At 41.5% G+C, this 15,563-nt stretch overlaps 1 protein-coding gene across 1 annotated transcript in view; it reads right to left on the bottom strand.

Moving 5' to 3' along the window:
* Positions 1-15,563, bottom strand: part of SVEP1 (sushi, von Willebrand factor type A, EGF and pentraxin domain containing 1) — a 182,207-nt gene that overhangs the window by 130,074 nt on the left and 36,570 nt on the right. Inside the window, exons 4-5 of the mRNA XM_039543266.1 lie at positions 2,471-2,629; positions 2,013-2,192 (exon numbers count right to left, since the gene is read on the bottom strand). Of these exons, the coding sequence (XP_039399200.1) occupies positions 2,013-2,192; positions 2,471-2,629 (339 nt within the window). The remainder of the gene's footprint in view (positions 1-2,012; positions 2,193-2,470; positions 2,630-15,563) is intronic.

Here is a 15,563-nt window from a genome sequence, read left to right as displayed (position 1 = left end):
GCCTTGTGGAATGACATTGCCAAATCCCACGGATCTTGCTTCCCTATCCCAAAGTACTAGCAACATTTTTTTAACATTGCAAGCTCTCACCCCTTCCAGGGTCACTGGAAGTTGCAGGAGGGCAGTAAGTTCAGCAACATTCAGCATTAGACTATGCAGCAATTTGTTATGCAAATTCAGGTGGATTGCCATGTGAGCATGTCTCAAACAGTGACTGTTCTCTGGCTCTGTCCATTCCCCTGGTCTCCACCACACATCCTTTCCCTAAGTGTAACCTGACCTGCACACCAGCCAGTGCATGGCTACAAGCTTCCTTTCTCCAAACGGGCTGTGAAAGGCGGAAGAGCAGCCTCAGACCATAAATGCCTGTAGGAGGTCAGAAAGGAATCCCACATCCTTTGTGGAATTGCACAACTGGTTAAGGTGTCCTGCATGTGCATTGGTGGAACTGGAAGGTGGATACTTTCCTCTGAAACATCATGTATTAGGCCACAGCCAGAGGCAAGATGAAATTGTGATCTGATCCACTGAGGTAGGGGTTGGCAACCTATGATTTTTGATAGCATGCGGCGGTGGGTTGAGCGCCTCAGCCCGCCTCCGCTCTGGGGTTCCCGCTGCTGGCTCCTTGCCAGCCGGGGTCCCACCACCCATCCCACTCAGTGCCCACTGCTGGCCTGGGGGAAGGAACCCCAGGCTGGCAGCGGGCTGAGACCCCAGCTGGCAGGAGCCAGTGGCCAAAATCCCAGAGTGGCGGCGGGCTGAGCCGCTCTGTCGCTGCTCTGGGGTTCTGGCTGCTGGCCCCTTGCCAGCCGGGTTCCCCGCCGCAGCCCCACTCACCTTGTTCCAGCTGGAGTTCCAGTGCAGGCCCCCTGCCAGACAGGGTCCAGGCCTCTGGACCTGCTCAGCCCTACCAGCCTCCAGCTCCACTCACCTCAGCTGCCGATCTGGGGTTCCAGCCGCTGACCTCCTGCCAGCCGGTTATCAACTGTTCACTCAGAAGCCTGTGCGCAGCTTAAAGTATCCAAATATGTGCCAGACATTGGAAAACTCAGCAAGGAAAAGCCAGAGCAAGAATCACACTAAACTAATAAGATCTGCATTTTAATTTAATTTTAAATAAAGGTTCTGAAACATTTTGAAAACCTTATTTACTTTACATATAACAGTAGTTTGGTTATATAATATATAGACTTATAGAGAGACCTTCTAAAAAACATTAAAATGTATTACTGGCACACGAAGCCTTAAATTAGAGTGTATAAATGAAGACTCGGACACCACTTCTGAAAGGTTGCCGACCCCTGCACTAATACAACGTTCAAATGTAGTTATTAGCACTCCAGGAGGCCCTCTTTGGATAAATACTTTTTTTCAGCCTCTCTCCCTATTCCCAGTCATGTCATTTTCAATCATTCCTTCTGATTACCTCCTTTCCAGTTAATATATCCTCACATTCAACCTCCAGGAAATAGACATTGTCCAATGGAACCACATTCAAAACTCTTCTGAGATTATCCATGTGGCCTGGAACTTTCCTTTTTTTTTCATTCACATGATAAACCCAAGGATCATAAATCAGAAATTTGGAAGCAATATTCTTCGTTGAAGTTTATGCCACCGGGTTCCAGTGCAAACATGCATCTAATCCACCAGATGGATCCTTCATGGGTATTCTGAAACCCCCATCCTGCAAATCCTTATTTACTAACCATAACTTTATTTACAACCCTAAATATTCACATGAGGAAAGTTAGTAACAGACAGGATAGGTGTGTACAAGTGAACAATGTGGAATGTTTACCAGGATTTCAATCTCTAGCAGATTATACCACTCTGCATTTCTTATTGAAGGTTTTCTTCCTCATCATGCTCATCATGGGGTTTTCCTTTTGAATATTCCTTCATTTGGGGTTTACTCTCAGCCAGCAAACCAACAAAACCAACAAACCTCAAACCATTAACAACAAAACAACTTGTGTAATAAGTTTTTTCCAAAGAAATGGCTTTCATACCTCTGCACGTGGTCTCTGAACCAGACCAGAGGCCATTTGGCTGACACAGCCGGATGCTGCTTCCCACTAGGTCAAATCCTGCTTTACATCGGATTCCACAGGCAGCGTTGAAGTAGTTGTTGCAGACGTTCTGGATAAAGTAACCATTTTCAGGGGGCTGCAGCTCAGGGCAGTGGACAACTAATTAATCATACAACAACAGGGTTAGAGATTCCAGAAGCATTATTTTCATTTCATTTCCCACTCGGTTAGTTTATGTCTTTAATTTGGCTGGTTTGATTTGTTAATTTATAGTATCTATGCTTTGGGGGCATGCATATGAAACACTATAATAAATCCCACAGATGCTTGACCACCTCATTTCAGTGAAACAGTCCAAGAAGGGCTAAGATTACACTGTCTATGCATCCTAATGTGCCTTTCCTCTCTATTCATGCTCTCTGATTGGAAAGACTTACGTTCACAGGCCTGTCCTGCAGTACGATACCCATCCTTGCAAACACAGTCCTTGATGGAGGTACTTCCAGGGGGAGAGGTGTGGTTGTCATCAGGACAAGAGATGCAAGTGCTGATTCCACCAGGTGAACCTTCAGGCTTATATGTTCCTGATGGGCAAGCTATCAAACAAAAAAAGAAGACTTTTAGAAGAAGAAAAGGTGAGACGCCATCCTTTCTGAACGTTCACTGGACTACCAATTCTTGTAAGGATTTTTTAATGCACACTTCCTTTTTAGGGTATCTTGAGGTGTGAGGAATGACCAAATTGTGTGCTGAATAGCTATGCTTTCGTTGCTCCCCTTCCTCCTCTATTTAACACCATTAATTCCAATTCAAAGCAGGACCCATGTATGTCTATAAAGTTATTAGTGCATATAGGGTCTGAACCAAAGCCCACGGAACTCCGCGGAGGTCTTTCCATTGACTTCAGTGGGTTTTGGATCAATGCCATAATTTACTTTCTACATAAGAAGCTTCACTCTGGTTTTACATTTGTGTAACTCCATTGACACTATGGAGCTATTCATGGATTATACTTGTATAAATGAGATCAGAATCAAGCCCAAGGTTTCCAAAACATGCCAAAATTAGGATCAGGCTCAATAAATAAAAATTCTCAGCATACTGAACTAACAGAATCCGGCATCTGACTTCACGATTTAGATGCTATGCTATATGTAGGTGTGAATCATAGCACAGAGAGCAATTAATCAAAACAATTACTCCCCAAAGCCTTTACAGTAATTTATACTCTACTCTGGAATTTTAACTCTGTGTGCACACAAATGTGCTTGAGGAATATTTAAGAGATGTTGTCAAGAGACAGAGAATAGACAGAAAAGTATGGACTAACAAAGGCAGAAACAGGAGAGGTAGGATAGTCCACTTATTAGGGCACTAGTCTGGGATTTAGGAGACCAAGGTTTAATTCCTTAGTCCATCATAGACTACCTGTGTGACATTGGAAAAGTCACTTAGTCTTTCTCTCTCTCTCTTGGTCTCAATTCCTCAATCTGTAAAATGGGATAACAGCACTGCCCTACCTCACAAGGGTGTTGTGAGGATGAATACACTAATGATTGTGAGGCACCCACACGCTATGGTAATTGGGGGCCATAAGTACCTTAGACTGCATTCTCTCTAAGATGCTGATGCCTAAGAAATTACTTCCTGAGCTATGAGACTCATGAAATGTTGCAACAAGCCTAAAGAAAGCTGAAGTTCAGACAGAGTCTATTAGTTTAATTCAGGGGTAGGCAACCTATGGCATGTGTGCCAAAGGCGGCACATGAGCTGATTTTCAGTGGCACTCACACTGCCCGGGTCCTGGCCACTGGTCTGGGGGGCTCTGCATTTTAATTTAATTTTAAATGAAGTTTCTTAAACATTTTAAAAACCTTATTTACTTTACATACAACAATAGTTTAGTTATATATAATAGACTTCTAGAAAGAGACCTTCTAAAATGCATCACTGGCACGCGAAACCTTAAATTAGAGTGAATAAATGAAGACTTGGCACAGCACTTCTGAAAGGTTGCTGACCCCGGGTTTAAATGCTTACCACTTAGTATTCTGTTTAAACTTCTCTTACAGACTGTGGGCCAGATTCTCCATTGTCCTGCATTATGTGAAGTCATTACATCAGTGCAAAGTGGATGCAAAACATACCAGTCTGATTTAGTAGTGTTTTACAGCCCCTTTGCACTGATGTAAACAGCTGCATAAGGTACAGGACAATGGCGAATCCGGCTCTGTAGCTTCCAGAGAACTGTGTCCAGAAATATGTGTCCAATCTTAAATTCTTTAAAATGTCTTTTGTTTCCAGCACCAAATATTTCCTAGCTTTTTCAAGTATCAGAGGTCTAATTCCTGAAGGTCTCAGATTGTGCCTATATCTTTTTTATTGTGACAGAATTGGACCAATTCTATACTTTGAGTGAGTTTAAGAGTTAATACTTTGACATTTGTCTTATTAAGACAAATAGATTTCTACTCTCCCCTAAGCCCTCTTCCCCCCCCCCCCAAAAGCCCATCACCATCCAGTCAGCCATATCTGGTGAATTACGCATTGAAAAATATAGCTTAGAATATTTAGAGCTTTATTTTCTTGAACATGGTTGCTTCTTTAATATTTTCCACGGATCATATTTTTTCTGTCTCTCTTTGAAAGTTCACAGCTTTAATTTCAAACTATGTGATAAAATGATTGAATGGCGCTAAATATTAAGTGATGTAATACAGTGTGTTGCAAGCTGTCTGGCTGGGTCTACGTTGTAGAACGGCTCTTTAAAATTGCAAATGAAAGCTCCTAAATAAGAAAGGAAATAATTAAAGATCAAAACATTTTAGAAGGTCAATTCGCGTCTTGCTAAGGGAAGACCGGAAGGCAAATTTACTCACAACTACAGCAGGAATTCTTTTTTAAGTGACTTTAAAAAAAACCATTTGCAAAAATGCCATTTAATTACATCATATTTTTGCCATCAGCCGCTTCTAGTTCCCCTGTGACTTCATTAAAAGAAACACACTCTTTCATGAGACCATAAAAATGAGCAAGAAAGTGCCATCCACTCTATATTCAGGATCTTTATTGATATTGCATAGAAATAGTTTTAATAAACATTAAACTGGGTTTTCTCTTTAATGACAAACGATATCTACCCAGATTAAGCTTTTTAGAAAAATGAAATCTTTACCACTGAAAATGAACAACTGTGTAGTACAATTACCCACCACCGCTAAAGACACTTCAATTGAAGTGCCTTTACTGCAGTATTCATGGCATTGTCAACCTATTGTAATGGAAATGGCACTACTTTGTGCAATAACAGCAGCAACACAACGATTCCCTTAATAGGCTTCCTGGCAGGTGCAAGTGAATTGCCCAATATCCAGATGATTTTCGTACTTTGGAGTTTTAACAGACCCAAACTTTTAACAGTGAGAGAAGTTAACCATTGGAACAGATCACAGAGGGATGTGGTGGCTTCTCCATAAGTGAGATTCTCTAAATCAAGATTGGAGGACTTTCTAAAAGATATGTTCTAGTCTAGTTCCGCCACATCCTTGACTGGACTCCATGCAGGATTCACTTGGTGAGGTTCTCTGGCCTGTATTCTACAGGAGGTCAGACCTGATGCTCATAATGGTCCTTTCTGGCCTTGAATCTATAAACAACATTCCAATCTGAATGTCTTTAAAAGGATCCTCCTCTTACAATCTCTGGGCAATCCCCTTTTATACTTTGGGAGGGAGGAAGGGGGGTTGTTCCAGTGACTGTTTTAGTCTTCTCTAATGTCTTCAAAAGGCAGACATCTGCTCCTGAGCAGGGGATGGCTTGTTAGCTGGCTCTCCCATCCAGTTGTTTGAATGGTTGGCCATTATATCTCTCTGGACAGTGACCTCCAAGTTGGTGACCTGTCCTTCCCCTTAATCTTAGAGTAGCACACCCTCAAATACTTCTCCTGGGCCCCTTACTGATTCTTTCCATCCCCATTAATCTGGAGATAAGATGTGAGAGCACCAGACCATTGGGAAATCTGTTCTCCCATGATTCAGATGATGGTTTCCAGTCAGGCTAAGTACCGCTACTGTTGCTTCACCTCTGGGTTCAAATTGAATTGTGTTTTGTAGCTGGTAATTTCAGTTCAGTCCTTTGTGAAACTTCAAGTGCATCATCATGCAAACCAACACACAGTTCCTGCTCAGGTGAGTCACAAAGGCGTAAAAGAAAAAAGCATGGTAGCCAAGTATTTTGGGGTGCCTTAGCAGAGCTGAGTGGAAGAGCTTGCCTAGTGTCTGCTGGGAGCAAGTCTTGTGCCAGAGCTACCAGCGTTAGGTTTTCAGGACCTGTAAAAAAGGCATCTTAACAAAAACAGTTCATTTGCAAAAAAATTCTGACTTTTCCTTCTAAAGGAAATTTGAAGGTTCAACCATCTTGTGTGAAGAGCTAGTAACTTATATTTTAGAAAGAACCATTTCCTCAAAGCTAGGGTGAGTCAAAGCCATATGCAAATAATGTTATTTGTTTGTAAAAAACGGCCAGGCACATGGCAAGTCTGGCTATTTTTAGCTGAGGTTTCAAAATAGAAATTGATTTTTGCCAGCACATTTGCAAGAGACTACTGACATTGTTAAGGGAGTTTCTTCCCATTGGAAAAGCTAATATCACCAAGTGTCCTTATGTCTTCGTTATAATTGAAACATCTGCTATGGTGACAGGGCCTATCCCACTCATCTCTTGTTCCAGATGCATTAGTCTCACTACTATCCACAACGTCAGGATACAAGCCTTGATCTTTACAAGTCTCACCTACGAAACCACACACTGATCACAAACTTCTCTTGGTCTTAAACAGCCACCAGTCTCTAGATGAAATAACTCCATCAGTAGGATTTACACTTTGTACACAAAAATCACCTCAGGCCGCAGCCCAACTGCAACAGACTACACAGGAGCTTTTTTGGCAGCTGGGGATGGCCAGACAGTTGTGGAGTTATGCTTGACCCATGATGCTGGCTCCATCACCCACTCGTTAAATTTTCAAACAAGCACCTCCCTGCTTTCTCCCATGCTGTCCCTCATGCTTGGGAGAAGCTCCATGTAAACATTCACAAAGCTTGTGGTCATTATAGTGCTTCAAAGCCCTCCTTAAAACTCCCCTCTGCCATGAGGCCTACAAAAAACCTGCCATGGAACCAGGGAAGTGTATACCAGGGAAGTGTGTGGGAGGGTCCTCTCTTCCCTCTTCTTCCCATGACTGGGAGGAAGGAGATGCCTGTCAAGTGTCAGAAAATCTTTAGGCGTATTCAGGCAAACAGAGAGTTAGGAGTACTGAACAGTGTTCCTCTAGCTCTGTAACTATCTAAGGATTCTGTTAATTCTGCAGCTGTCACCAAGAGCAACTAGCATAGGTGAAATGATGAATATCTGCCAATTTGTGTGTGTGTGTGTGTGTGCGCGTTTTGTGTGTTACTGCTGTTACATGGAACACTTAAGCGTATGCTCTATGCCTCCACTCCACTCCTCTCAGCCTCCATCATAGAGTTTGTTGCCGGCAGAGCTGAGGGAAAGGGTATATGACTGAAACACTTACTGTTATTTATATTATTGTAGCCCTAGGAGTCCCAGTCCTGGCCCAGGACCCCATCATGCTAGGTGCTGTGCAAACACAGAACAAAAAGACAGTCCCTGTCCCGGAGACCTTACAATCTAACTATAACACAAGAGACAGCATGTGGATACAAACAGATGGAGGAGTATAAGGAAACAATGGGACAATATTGGTCAGCACGATATGCTGTGTGTGTACAGGTGCGTGCATCGGCGCCGACTCCAGCCCCAGAGCACCCACGGAAAAAAATTGGTGGGCGCTCAGCACCCACCAGCAGCTCCCCGCCCTGCCCCGCCCACCTCCGCTCCGCCTCCTCTGCGAGCACGCCACTGCATCCTGCATCTCCCCCCAGCTGTTTCGTGGGGCAGGGAGGGAGGGGGGAGGAGGGGGAACGTGGCACGCTGAGGGAAGAGGAGGGGCTGGGGTGGGGATTTGGGGAAAGGATTGAATGGGGCTGGGGGGAGACTTTGGGGAAGAGGTTGGAATGAGGCGAGGCCAGGGCGGGGAAAGGGTGTGTGTGGGGGGGGAGGGGCGCGAGCACCCACCGGCGCTGGAGAAAGTCGATGCCTATGTGTGCGTGCATGTATGTATGTATTTAAACCCATCCTTGGGAATAACCTATTATTACAATAGCCATAGCACCATTACTGGGGAAAGAGCTATGGAAAAACATCAGCCAGACTTGTCTCTGCATTCTCCCCCTCACATACTCTTTCCTTGGATAAACAACTCCCACAAAGAAAGTCCCATATGCCTCTTATGTTCGTGAATCCCCTACATCTTGCTGATGATATTCAAGTTCATAAATGGACTGCCTACTTTTATTCCACATCCATCTGTGGGTTTTTTTCCTAATAAAGAAATTTCTAGAAAGCAAATTTGACATACAATTGCTAGAAAGATGCATATAGCAGACACTACAACACTTAAGTAGGCAGAAGTATAGGCTAAAACACTGCCTGAACCTGAACTAGAGACACAGAAACCTAGTAAGGTCTGCAAAAATCAAAGAGAAGACTTTAATATCAATTATTCTGCTCTGGCTGCATGAAGAGATCTGCTATAATTACTAACAATATTTTAAATCATCCATCTGGAACAATTTAACACGGTCAAGTGCAAATATAAAACCACACAGATTTCATCGAATATTTAAGGGTGCAGTATTGAGTCACTGTTTTACCTATGAAAAATAAAAAAAAGTGACAAATTAAAGCCAATTTGTAAAAGGCAACATTCCAGCAAATACTTCATGCACAGGATAGTATGGGGATTTTAATTCACAAGACTATAGGGGAAAATATATCTTCTCTATATATTAGCATCAAAGTTTTTCATTTGCATATATGAATAAAAATTGTGGATGAGTAGTTTTGCTTTAAAAATTCAAATCTACTAAACTCCTGAGAGAGACAGGGCCATATTCCTTCTCAGTAATACCAGTGTAATTCAGCAATGTCAGTGAGTTAGTCCCGGTTTACTCCAGTGTAAGAGAGGAGAATCAGACTCAGTGATTAAAAGATTAATTTAATAGATTTCACACGGTTTAAAATGCATAATTTCTTCAGTTAACTAAATTACATTTCGTAAGTAATCCATATAACTAACTGAACTTTCCACATTTGATGCTAATAATGGATCAGATTAAAGGCTTATCTATTAGTGGGTTTGACAGCAATCTGCTTTGCACTATCCTATAGGAATTTACCATACTAATATACACTCATCTGTCAAGAATGAACCTGAGCCATTTAGACACTGAAATGAGACCACTCTGCATACATGACATAGCTCCAACCACCTTTTAGTTCTCAGTTCCACTGGGGTGAGCTGAGAATCAGCAGGCAATGTAAAAACTCGCTTTTGCCCAAAGGGATTAAATCATTTTGATCATCGCGGGTCCAAATCTGCAACCTTAATGCATGCAGATTTGGACCCGTGATGATCAAAATGCAATTAATTCCACTACCTTGAGTTACTCCTGATTTACACCAATATAAGTGAGAGCAGAGTCAGGCCTGTTGAGTACTACCTTTCTGTCACAAGTAGTAGCATAAAACCAATGGGACTAAGAATTACTAATATTAATTTGTGACAGAAAAGAAGCATAATAATTGCACCATCCAGCCTTATGTGAGTAGTTAGTTTGCAGCCTCACCCCAAAATTCTCCTTGTGCCTTGGCAGGAGCAAATTAAAGGCAAAAACTTCTAGAACAATAAATTTCACTGTCACGCCATCTGGAGTGGTTCATGATCATGAGTGCCAACCTCAGGGCAGACTGTCAAAAAGCAGGGCACACACCCCAAACAAGTGGTATGTTCTAGAATTAGATGTCACCAACCCAGTAAGAAATGTGAACTCCTGAAGCACTATAACAGTCTTTCCAGGGAGTCACAGTTCAGTCCCCTTGGGCTCTTCAGTCTATCTTGCCACCCAGGCAAGCTGGACTTAGTGATAGTTGGTTGCCATACACCAAAGATCATAAAAGATTTGGGTTGTTCCCAGTCTCAAGAGACCAGTCACTTACCCCAGGTCAATTTGTACCTCAGATCTCACACCAAAGACAACACTTGTAGCCAAACCTATAGTAAAACTAACTAAACCGTTTAGGAAAAAGAAATGAGAGTTATTTAGAGGTTAAAGCAGGTAACATACACACACAAATGAGTGACAGTCTATGGTTTCAAAAGGTGACAGAGTTGTAGCAATCTGTCAGCAACGAACGCCTTTTAAGGCTAACCCAGGTTGACCCTTCTGATCTCTGCTTCTGTTTCCTAGCTCCAGCTCTGTGAGAGTCAAAACAGAAAAAGAAAGAGAAAATTTGCGTGTCCCTATTTTATCCATCTTCTTCCAGCATTCAAGCTCATGGGATACATGTGCTTTCTTGCACATAGCACCTTCATGGGTGTGAGAGGGCCATTAACCAAGTCTTTGTATCATGATGTTCCACAAAGGCCCATTTAATTTTGATAGTTGTTCTTGATGGGAAGCGGACCATTCCCTTCCTGACAGCGTTCACAGGTTCAGAGCAGGCATTTTTGCAGTTATAAAGCAAAACTTATTTATCACCTTATTGCATAGGATACAGGCATTCCAAGTAAGATTAATGCACGCAGCAACTTACAAGCATTCCACAGAGTCTAAACACCAAAACACATTCTTACAAGTCTAACATCGATGTTGAACAATACTAGCATACCAGGTGAGCTGGGCTGGATTCAAGCTATTAATTTGTTAGTGCTCAGCTGACAGTTACAGTTTTGGCAAGAGCTGGCACCTGGTCTGCCAGCATCACACTCATTATGCCTTCCACTGCTAGTAAAAGGTGGCACATATTGGCAGGCGTAGTCTTTTTAACTGCTCTGTTTTGAAGTCATTCACACTTTAAATGGTATTTGGACATTATGGTAGACTTGACTTCCCACTTTAATGTGAGAGATTGTACTGTGTGGAAGGCAAAACCTTCATGAGAAAGAGAATATTAATAAATTACAGTATATTATGATTTGCTAGCATTTCCATATTTACATTTGTATTCCGAGCTGTGAGACAGTCTGGCTTTAGAATTTTATAAGCCAAATTCAGGCCCTCAGTAAGCTTAACACAGACAAGAACAAAAGCAATACAAATACGGGGCCTGAGTTAAACCACATGTACCAAACTCCCTGACCCCAAGCCTTCCCCATGACTTCTGGTGAGGACATGGCTTTCAAGCGGCATAGCTTTTGTATTTCAGCTGTGTGCCCAGGGCGCAGCCTGAGTGCATGAAAATTCGAGGAAATCCCTAATGTGAAGGCCTATCCCACAGGTCCTTGATGAATGAATGAATGAATGAATAAATATATAAATAAATAATCTGTAAGCCACTGCAGCCTGGCTCCCTAAAGGTGTAATGGATTAGCAGAGCCAGTGAAACTGACAGGAGATTAGCTGTGCATGTGTGCCTGGCTTCTCACACTTTGTCCCTCTGCTCTCCCTGCCCTTCCATTAGTCCTCGTTTTTATATTTGCATTCATGGCTTCTGTTTTTTGTCTCCTAGACGGCCGTTTGTAGGAATGGCATTATGTTTCATTAAGATCTGAAATATTATAATGCAATAAAAAAATCACATTTTGTAACCTACCTTTCTGCACTATGGAAAATATACAGTACTGTAAAGAAATACCAGATAGGCGCATATTAGGATTACAAGAAATATGCAAGAAAGTGGATTTAGTTAAAGATTTGATATATAGGAGTTACAGAAAGATTGCAAAGGAAAACATCTAGCGTGTCTATAAGTGCAAGAATCAAAAGAGGATTTATGTTAAGTTCCAGCATGTGGTGTAACTCTTCAATATTTCCCGTTATACCCAGCATGTGTTCTGCATTAAATTCAGACAGAAATGAATTTGCTCATCAGTCAGTCTTTTATCATTTTTTCTTGAAAGAACTCCTCATTCAGCATTATTATTAGTTACTTAAAAAGCCAGATGTATGTTAAAGTCTTATTTATTATATTTACACATTACTTCCCAATAAGAGGCATGGGCTAAACTGAAACAGAAGTTTAGATAATTCCATACATAGAAGCACCTATCAACCCTTCCATGATACACAGACACCATACCAACTATCAACCTCTAACAAGTGAACTGCAGCACTTTGAATAACCCCTCCACAGACCAAACTGGCTGTAATTATTCTCAGTGCGGTTGAAATAGTAATAATCAACTTTCAACATATTTAAATTGTTCATTAAAATATGGGTCAAGATACCCTCCCCACCACTCCCATGGTGAAAAGGGGCAGGAGTGCGGCAGAATCCCCATCTGGTTCAGAGGCAGATAGGACAGCTATAGCCCACCAAGTCCTGGTGTCCCAGGCATAAGGGGTGTGCATGGAGCTCCTTGCTCTCCAGTGATTGTGGACTGGCAGAATGGGCCCAGATAACATTATTACTGGTGTAAGTTAGAGCAACCTTAGGGTTGCTCTAACCTATACTAGGGATTGAACTAGCTTTTGGCTGCCCCTGGATTGAGGAGGTGGCATTAAGTCATATTTGGGCTGAGTGTAATTTGACTAGCATGAGGATCTGGCCCATGTATTTAGTTACAGTTAGTATTATTAAAAAGCAATAATCTTGCTGAAAAGTGAAATCATTATTAATATTAACAATACAGGGAATCCAGCCAAACCCATTTATATTCTGTATTACTACTAATTTAAAAATCAGAAGAGTGTTAATGTTTAAAAATGCAATGCATGACTTAAAAGTATAAATACTTTAAAAATAAAAATACTTTGTGGCAATGTAGAACCTCTAATCGGGATGTAAAAGGGTTTTACAAACATTAAGACTCACAATCCCCCTGGGTGAGGAAAATAAATATTATTATAGCCATGTTATAGGTAGGTATACTGAAGCACAGAGATGGTAAGTGACTGCCCACTACACAGTCAGAAATGGAAAACAGAAATCCTGATTCCTGTTGTCGCTCCTAGACAGCATAATATTAAACAAAAAATTTATCATTCAAAATGATCCTATATGTCACTTTATTGTTGTGAAGAACAGTCCTAAATGCAAGTTGATACCAGCAAATATGTACATTTTACTTTGCACAATATTCCACTTGAATACTTTAGTTGCTCACAAAAACAAAGGTGTATTCCAGCTATTTTTTTTGGAAATATACAGTAGGGAGTGGCAAAGAAAGTATCAGAGACTGTTAGAAGTATCCATATTTTGATATAATACAGTATTTGTGCACTTATGTTCAGTAATACAAGGATGTAGCTACCACTTTGGCACACATTTAAAACAAAAATGAGTAAAGTGTCGCACTGGCGAAAAATTAGCCCTTATTTAAGGCCTAAACTAATAAATGGGGGCAAAATCCGGACCACAATGAAAATAATGACAAAACTCCCATTGACTTCAGTGGAGCCAGAATGTCGCTTCTGGACTTCATGGAGGTCTAACATGGGGATTAATATAAAGCACATCAGATCAGATCCTCAACTGGTGGATACTGGGAGAGCCTCATTGTCTTTTATGCAGCAAAATCAATTTACACTAGCTGAGGATCAGGAATATGCCTTTTTTCCTATTCATACAGTAGTTTGATTTCAATAGCTTCTCTTTGTGTCCTAATTCCATGGTTTCCCACACATTCTTATGCCATAGAAATTGTGCATAGCAAATTCTGAGCTTACCAAATGGTCACACTAGGAAATTACATTATTTTGGTGTGTAAAGTCATTGTTTTAGGTAAGTTTGGCTGTTCTGCCATGTAAAAAGCCTTTTCAAAAACAGACATTTGTGTTCAAATCCTTGCTTACTGTTCGATCTTTACTCAACAGTGGTGAACTGAAGCTATGCTGCATTTGCTTCAGATGTGTAGCTGTTTGAGACTTTTTTTTGGACATGAGTCTTTACATAATTACACACTTAAGTTTCTTAGTAAATCTTGCATCATCCATGGTATGACAGCACTTGGCACTAAGCACTGTAAATAATCCTGTTTTAAGTGCACTAGATATGTGGGCTGCTTCCTGGAATTTAAATATATAAACATGCAAAAGGAACATCTCTACGTCCCCTATGTGCACTTAGTTCCTACTTTACTATTCCTGTAGTAAAATAAAACATTTGCTCTGCTATCCTGTCTGTTGTTTTATATTTTTGTACCTTAAACAGATTCAATAAATACAAAGCTTCCCATGTATTAACACTTACAAAAGGATAAATTGAGACAGGAAACCCAGGTCTTTTCAGGACTGGTCTAACAGCTGTACAGTGCATCAACCAACTCTACTTTTCTTTTTTCTTTAAGGAAAGGGCCGTGGGTTGGGAGTGGACAGGTAGGAAGGAGAGAGGGGCAGCTGTAAAGGAGATGCAGATCAGAAACAGAGCAAACTCACGGAGTACCACTCATCACCAGCAACATGTGGCTTTTCCAGCTGTTCATCAAGAAATCTATCAATAAGTACGCTAACAAGGCAGCCTGAAAAATAACTACAAACCTACCAGTGGACAAATTCATCCCTGGAGTAACTCCACTGACTTTCAGTGAGTTAAACCAGAGATAAATTTGGCCAAAAATTCCTAATTGGGGATTAAGCTTTACCTCTGGATGGATGACAAACATCTCCCATTAACTTGCATGATCTTAGTGAAAGCCACATGAATACATATGAAGGCAGAATCTGGCCCTTTATTACATGCAACCAACCCCCTCTTCCCTCCCCCTCCCCCCCCAAAAAAAAACTTCTAACAAACCTGTGCTGATGCTCAGGAAGGGGCAATGAAACACTGGCTCCATAAGCAACCCCGATCAGCTGTTAGTGGGATGCAGCAGAGAATCTGTCCCATAGTCTATAACCTTCTCTGCGAACAGCATGGTCACCACCATATAACTCAGACCCCCTGCAAAGGCACCCCATCCACCTGCTCAGCAGAACCCGGATAATCTTTGGTGTTAATTTTTAAATGTTGGGAACAAAAGTTTTACTTCAAGAGGGCAAGGCAAGGTATCATCTCCTGTGGGGTTTCCTACAATGCTATACTTCTAGGATTAGATTTGGTTTCCAAAGTGTCCATCTGCCCCCATGCTGCCCCTTCCTTATTCTAGAATGCATTCTGAGAAACTTCTTTCAAGCCTTGAAATTTAGGGTTCAAAGCATGTACTACAAACTCTCCCGTTAACCCAAATGAGGAAATTGGCATTGATGGCCACTTCACCAATGGCACAGAAGATCCACAATAGCTTAAGGGATTCCTGATTTGGGGGTTTCCTGCTCCTTCCTTGGGCAAACGTTCCACTGATGTCAATGAGAATTTTGCATGAATAATGAATTGCAGCCCACCATTATTCCATTCCTTTGGGATATTTCTCCTTTCTGCATTCTCTGTAAATCCCATGGACGATAACAGAAGTTATGCACCAAAAAA

Source organism: Mauremys reevesii, linkage group 6 (genome assembly GCF_016161935.1).
Source record: "Mauremys reevesii isolate NIE-2019 linkage group 6, ASM1616193v1, whole genome shotgun sequence".
Classification (NCBI taxonomy): Eukaryota; Metazoa; Chordata; order Testudines; family Geoemydidae; genus Mauremys; species Mauremys reevesii.
This window is presented reverse-complemented; position numbering and strand designations above follow the sequence as displayed.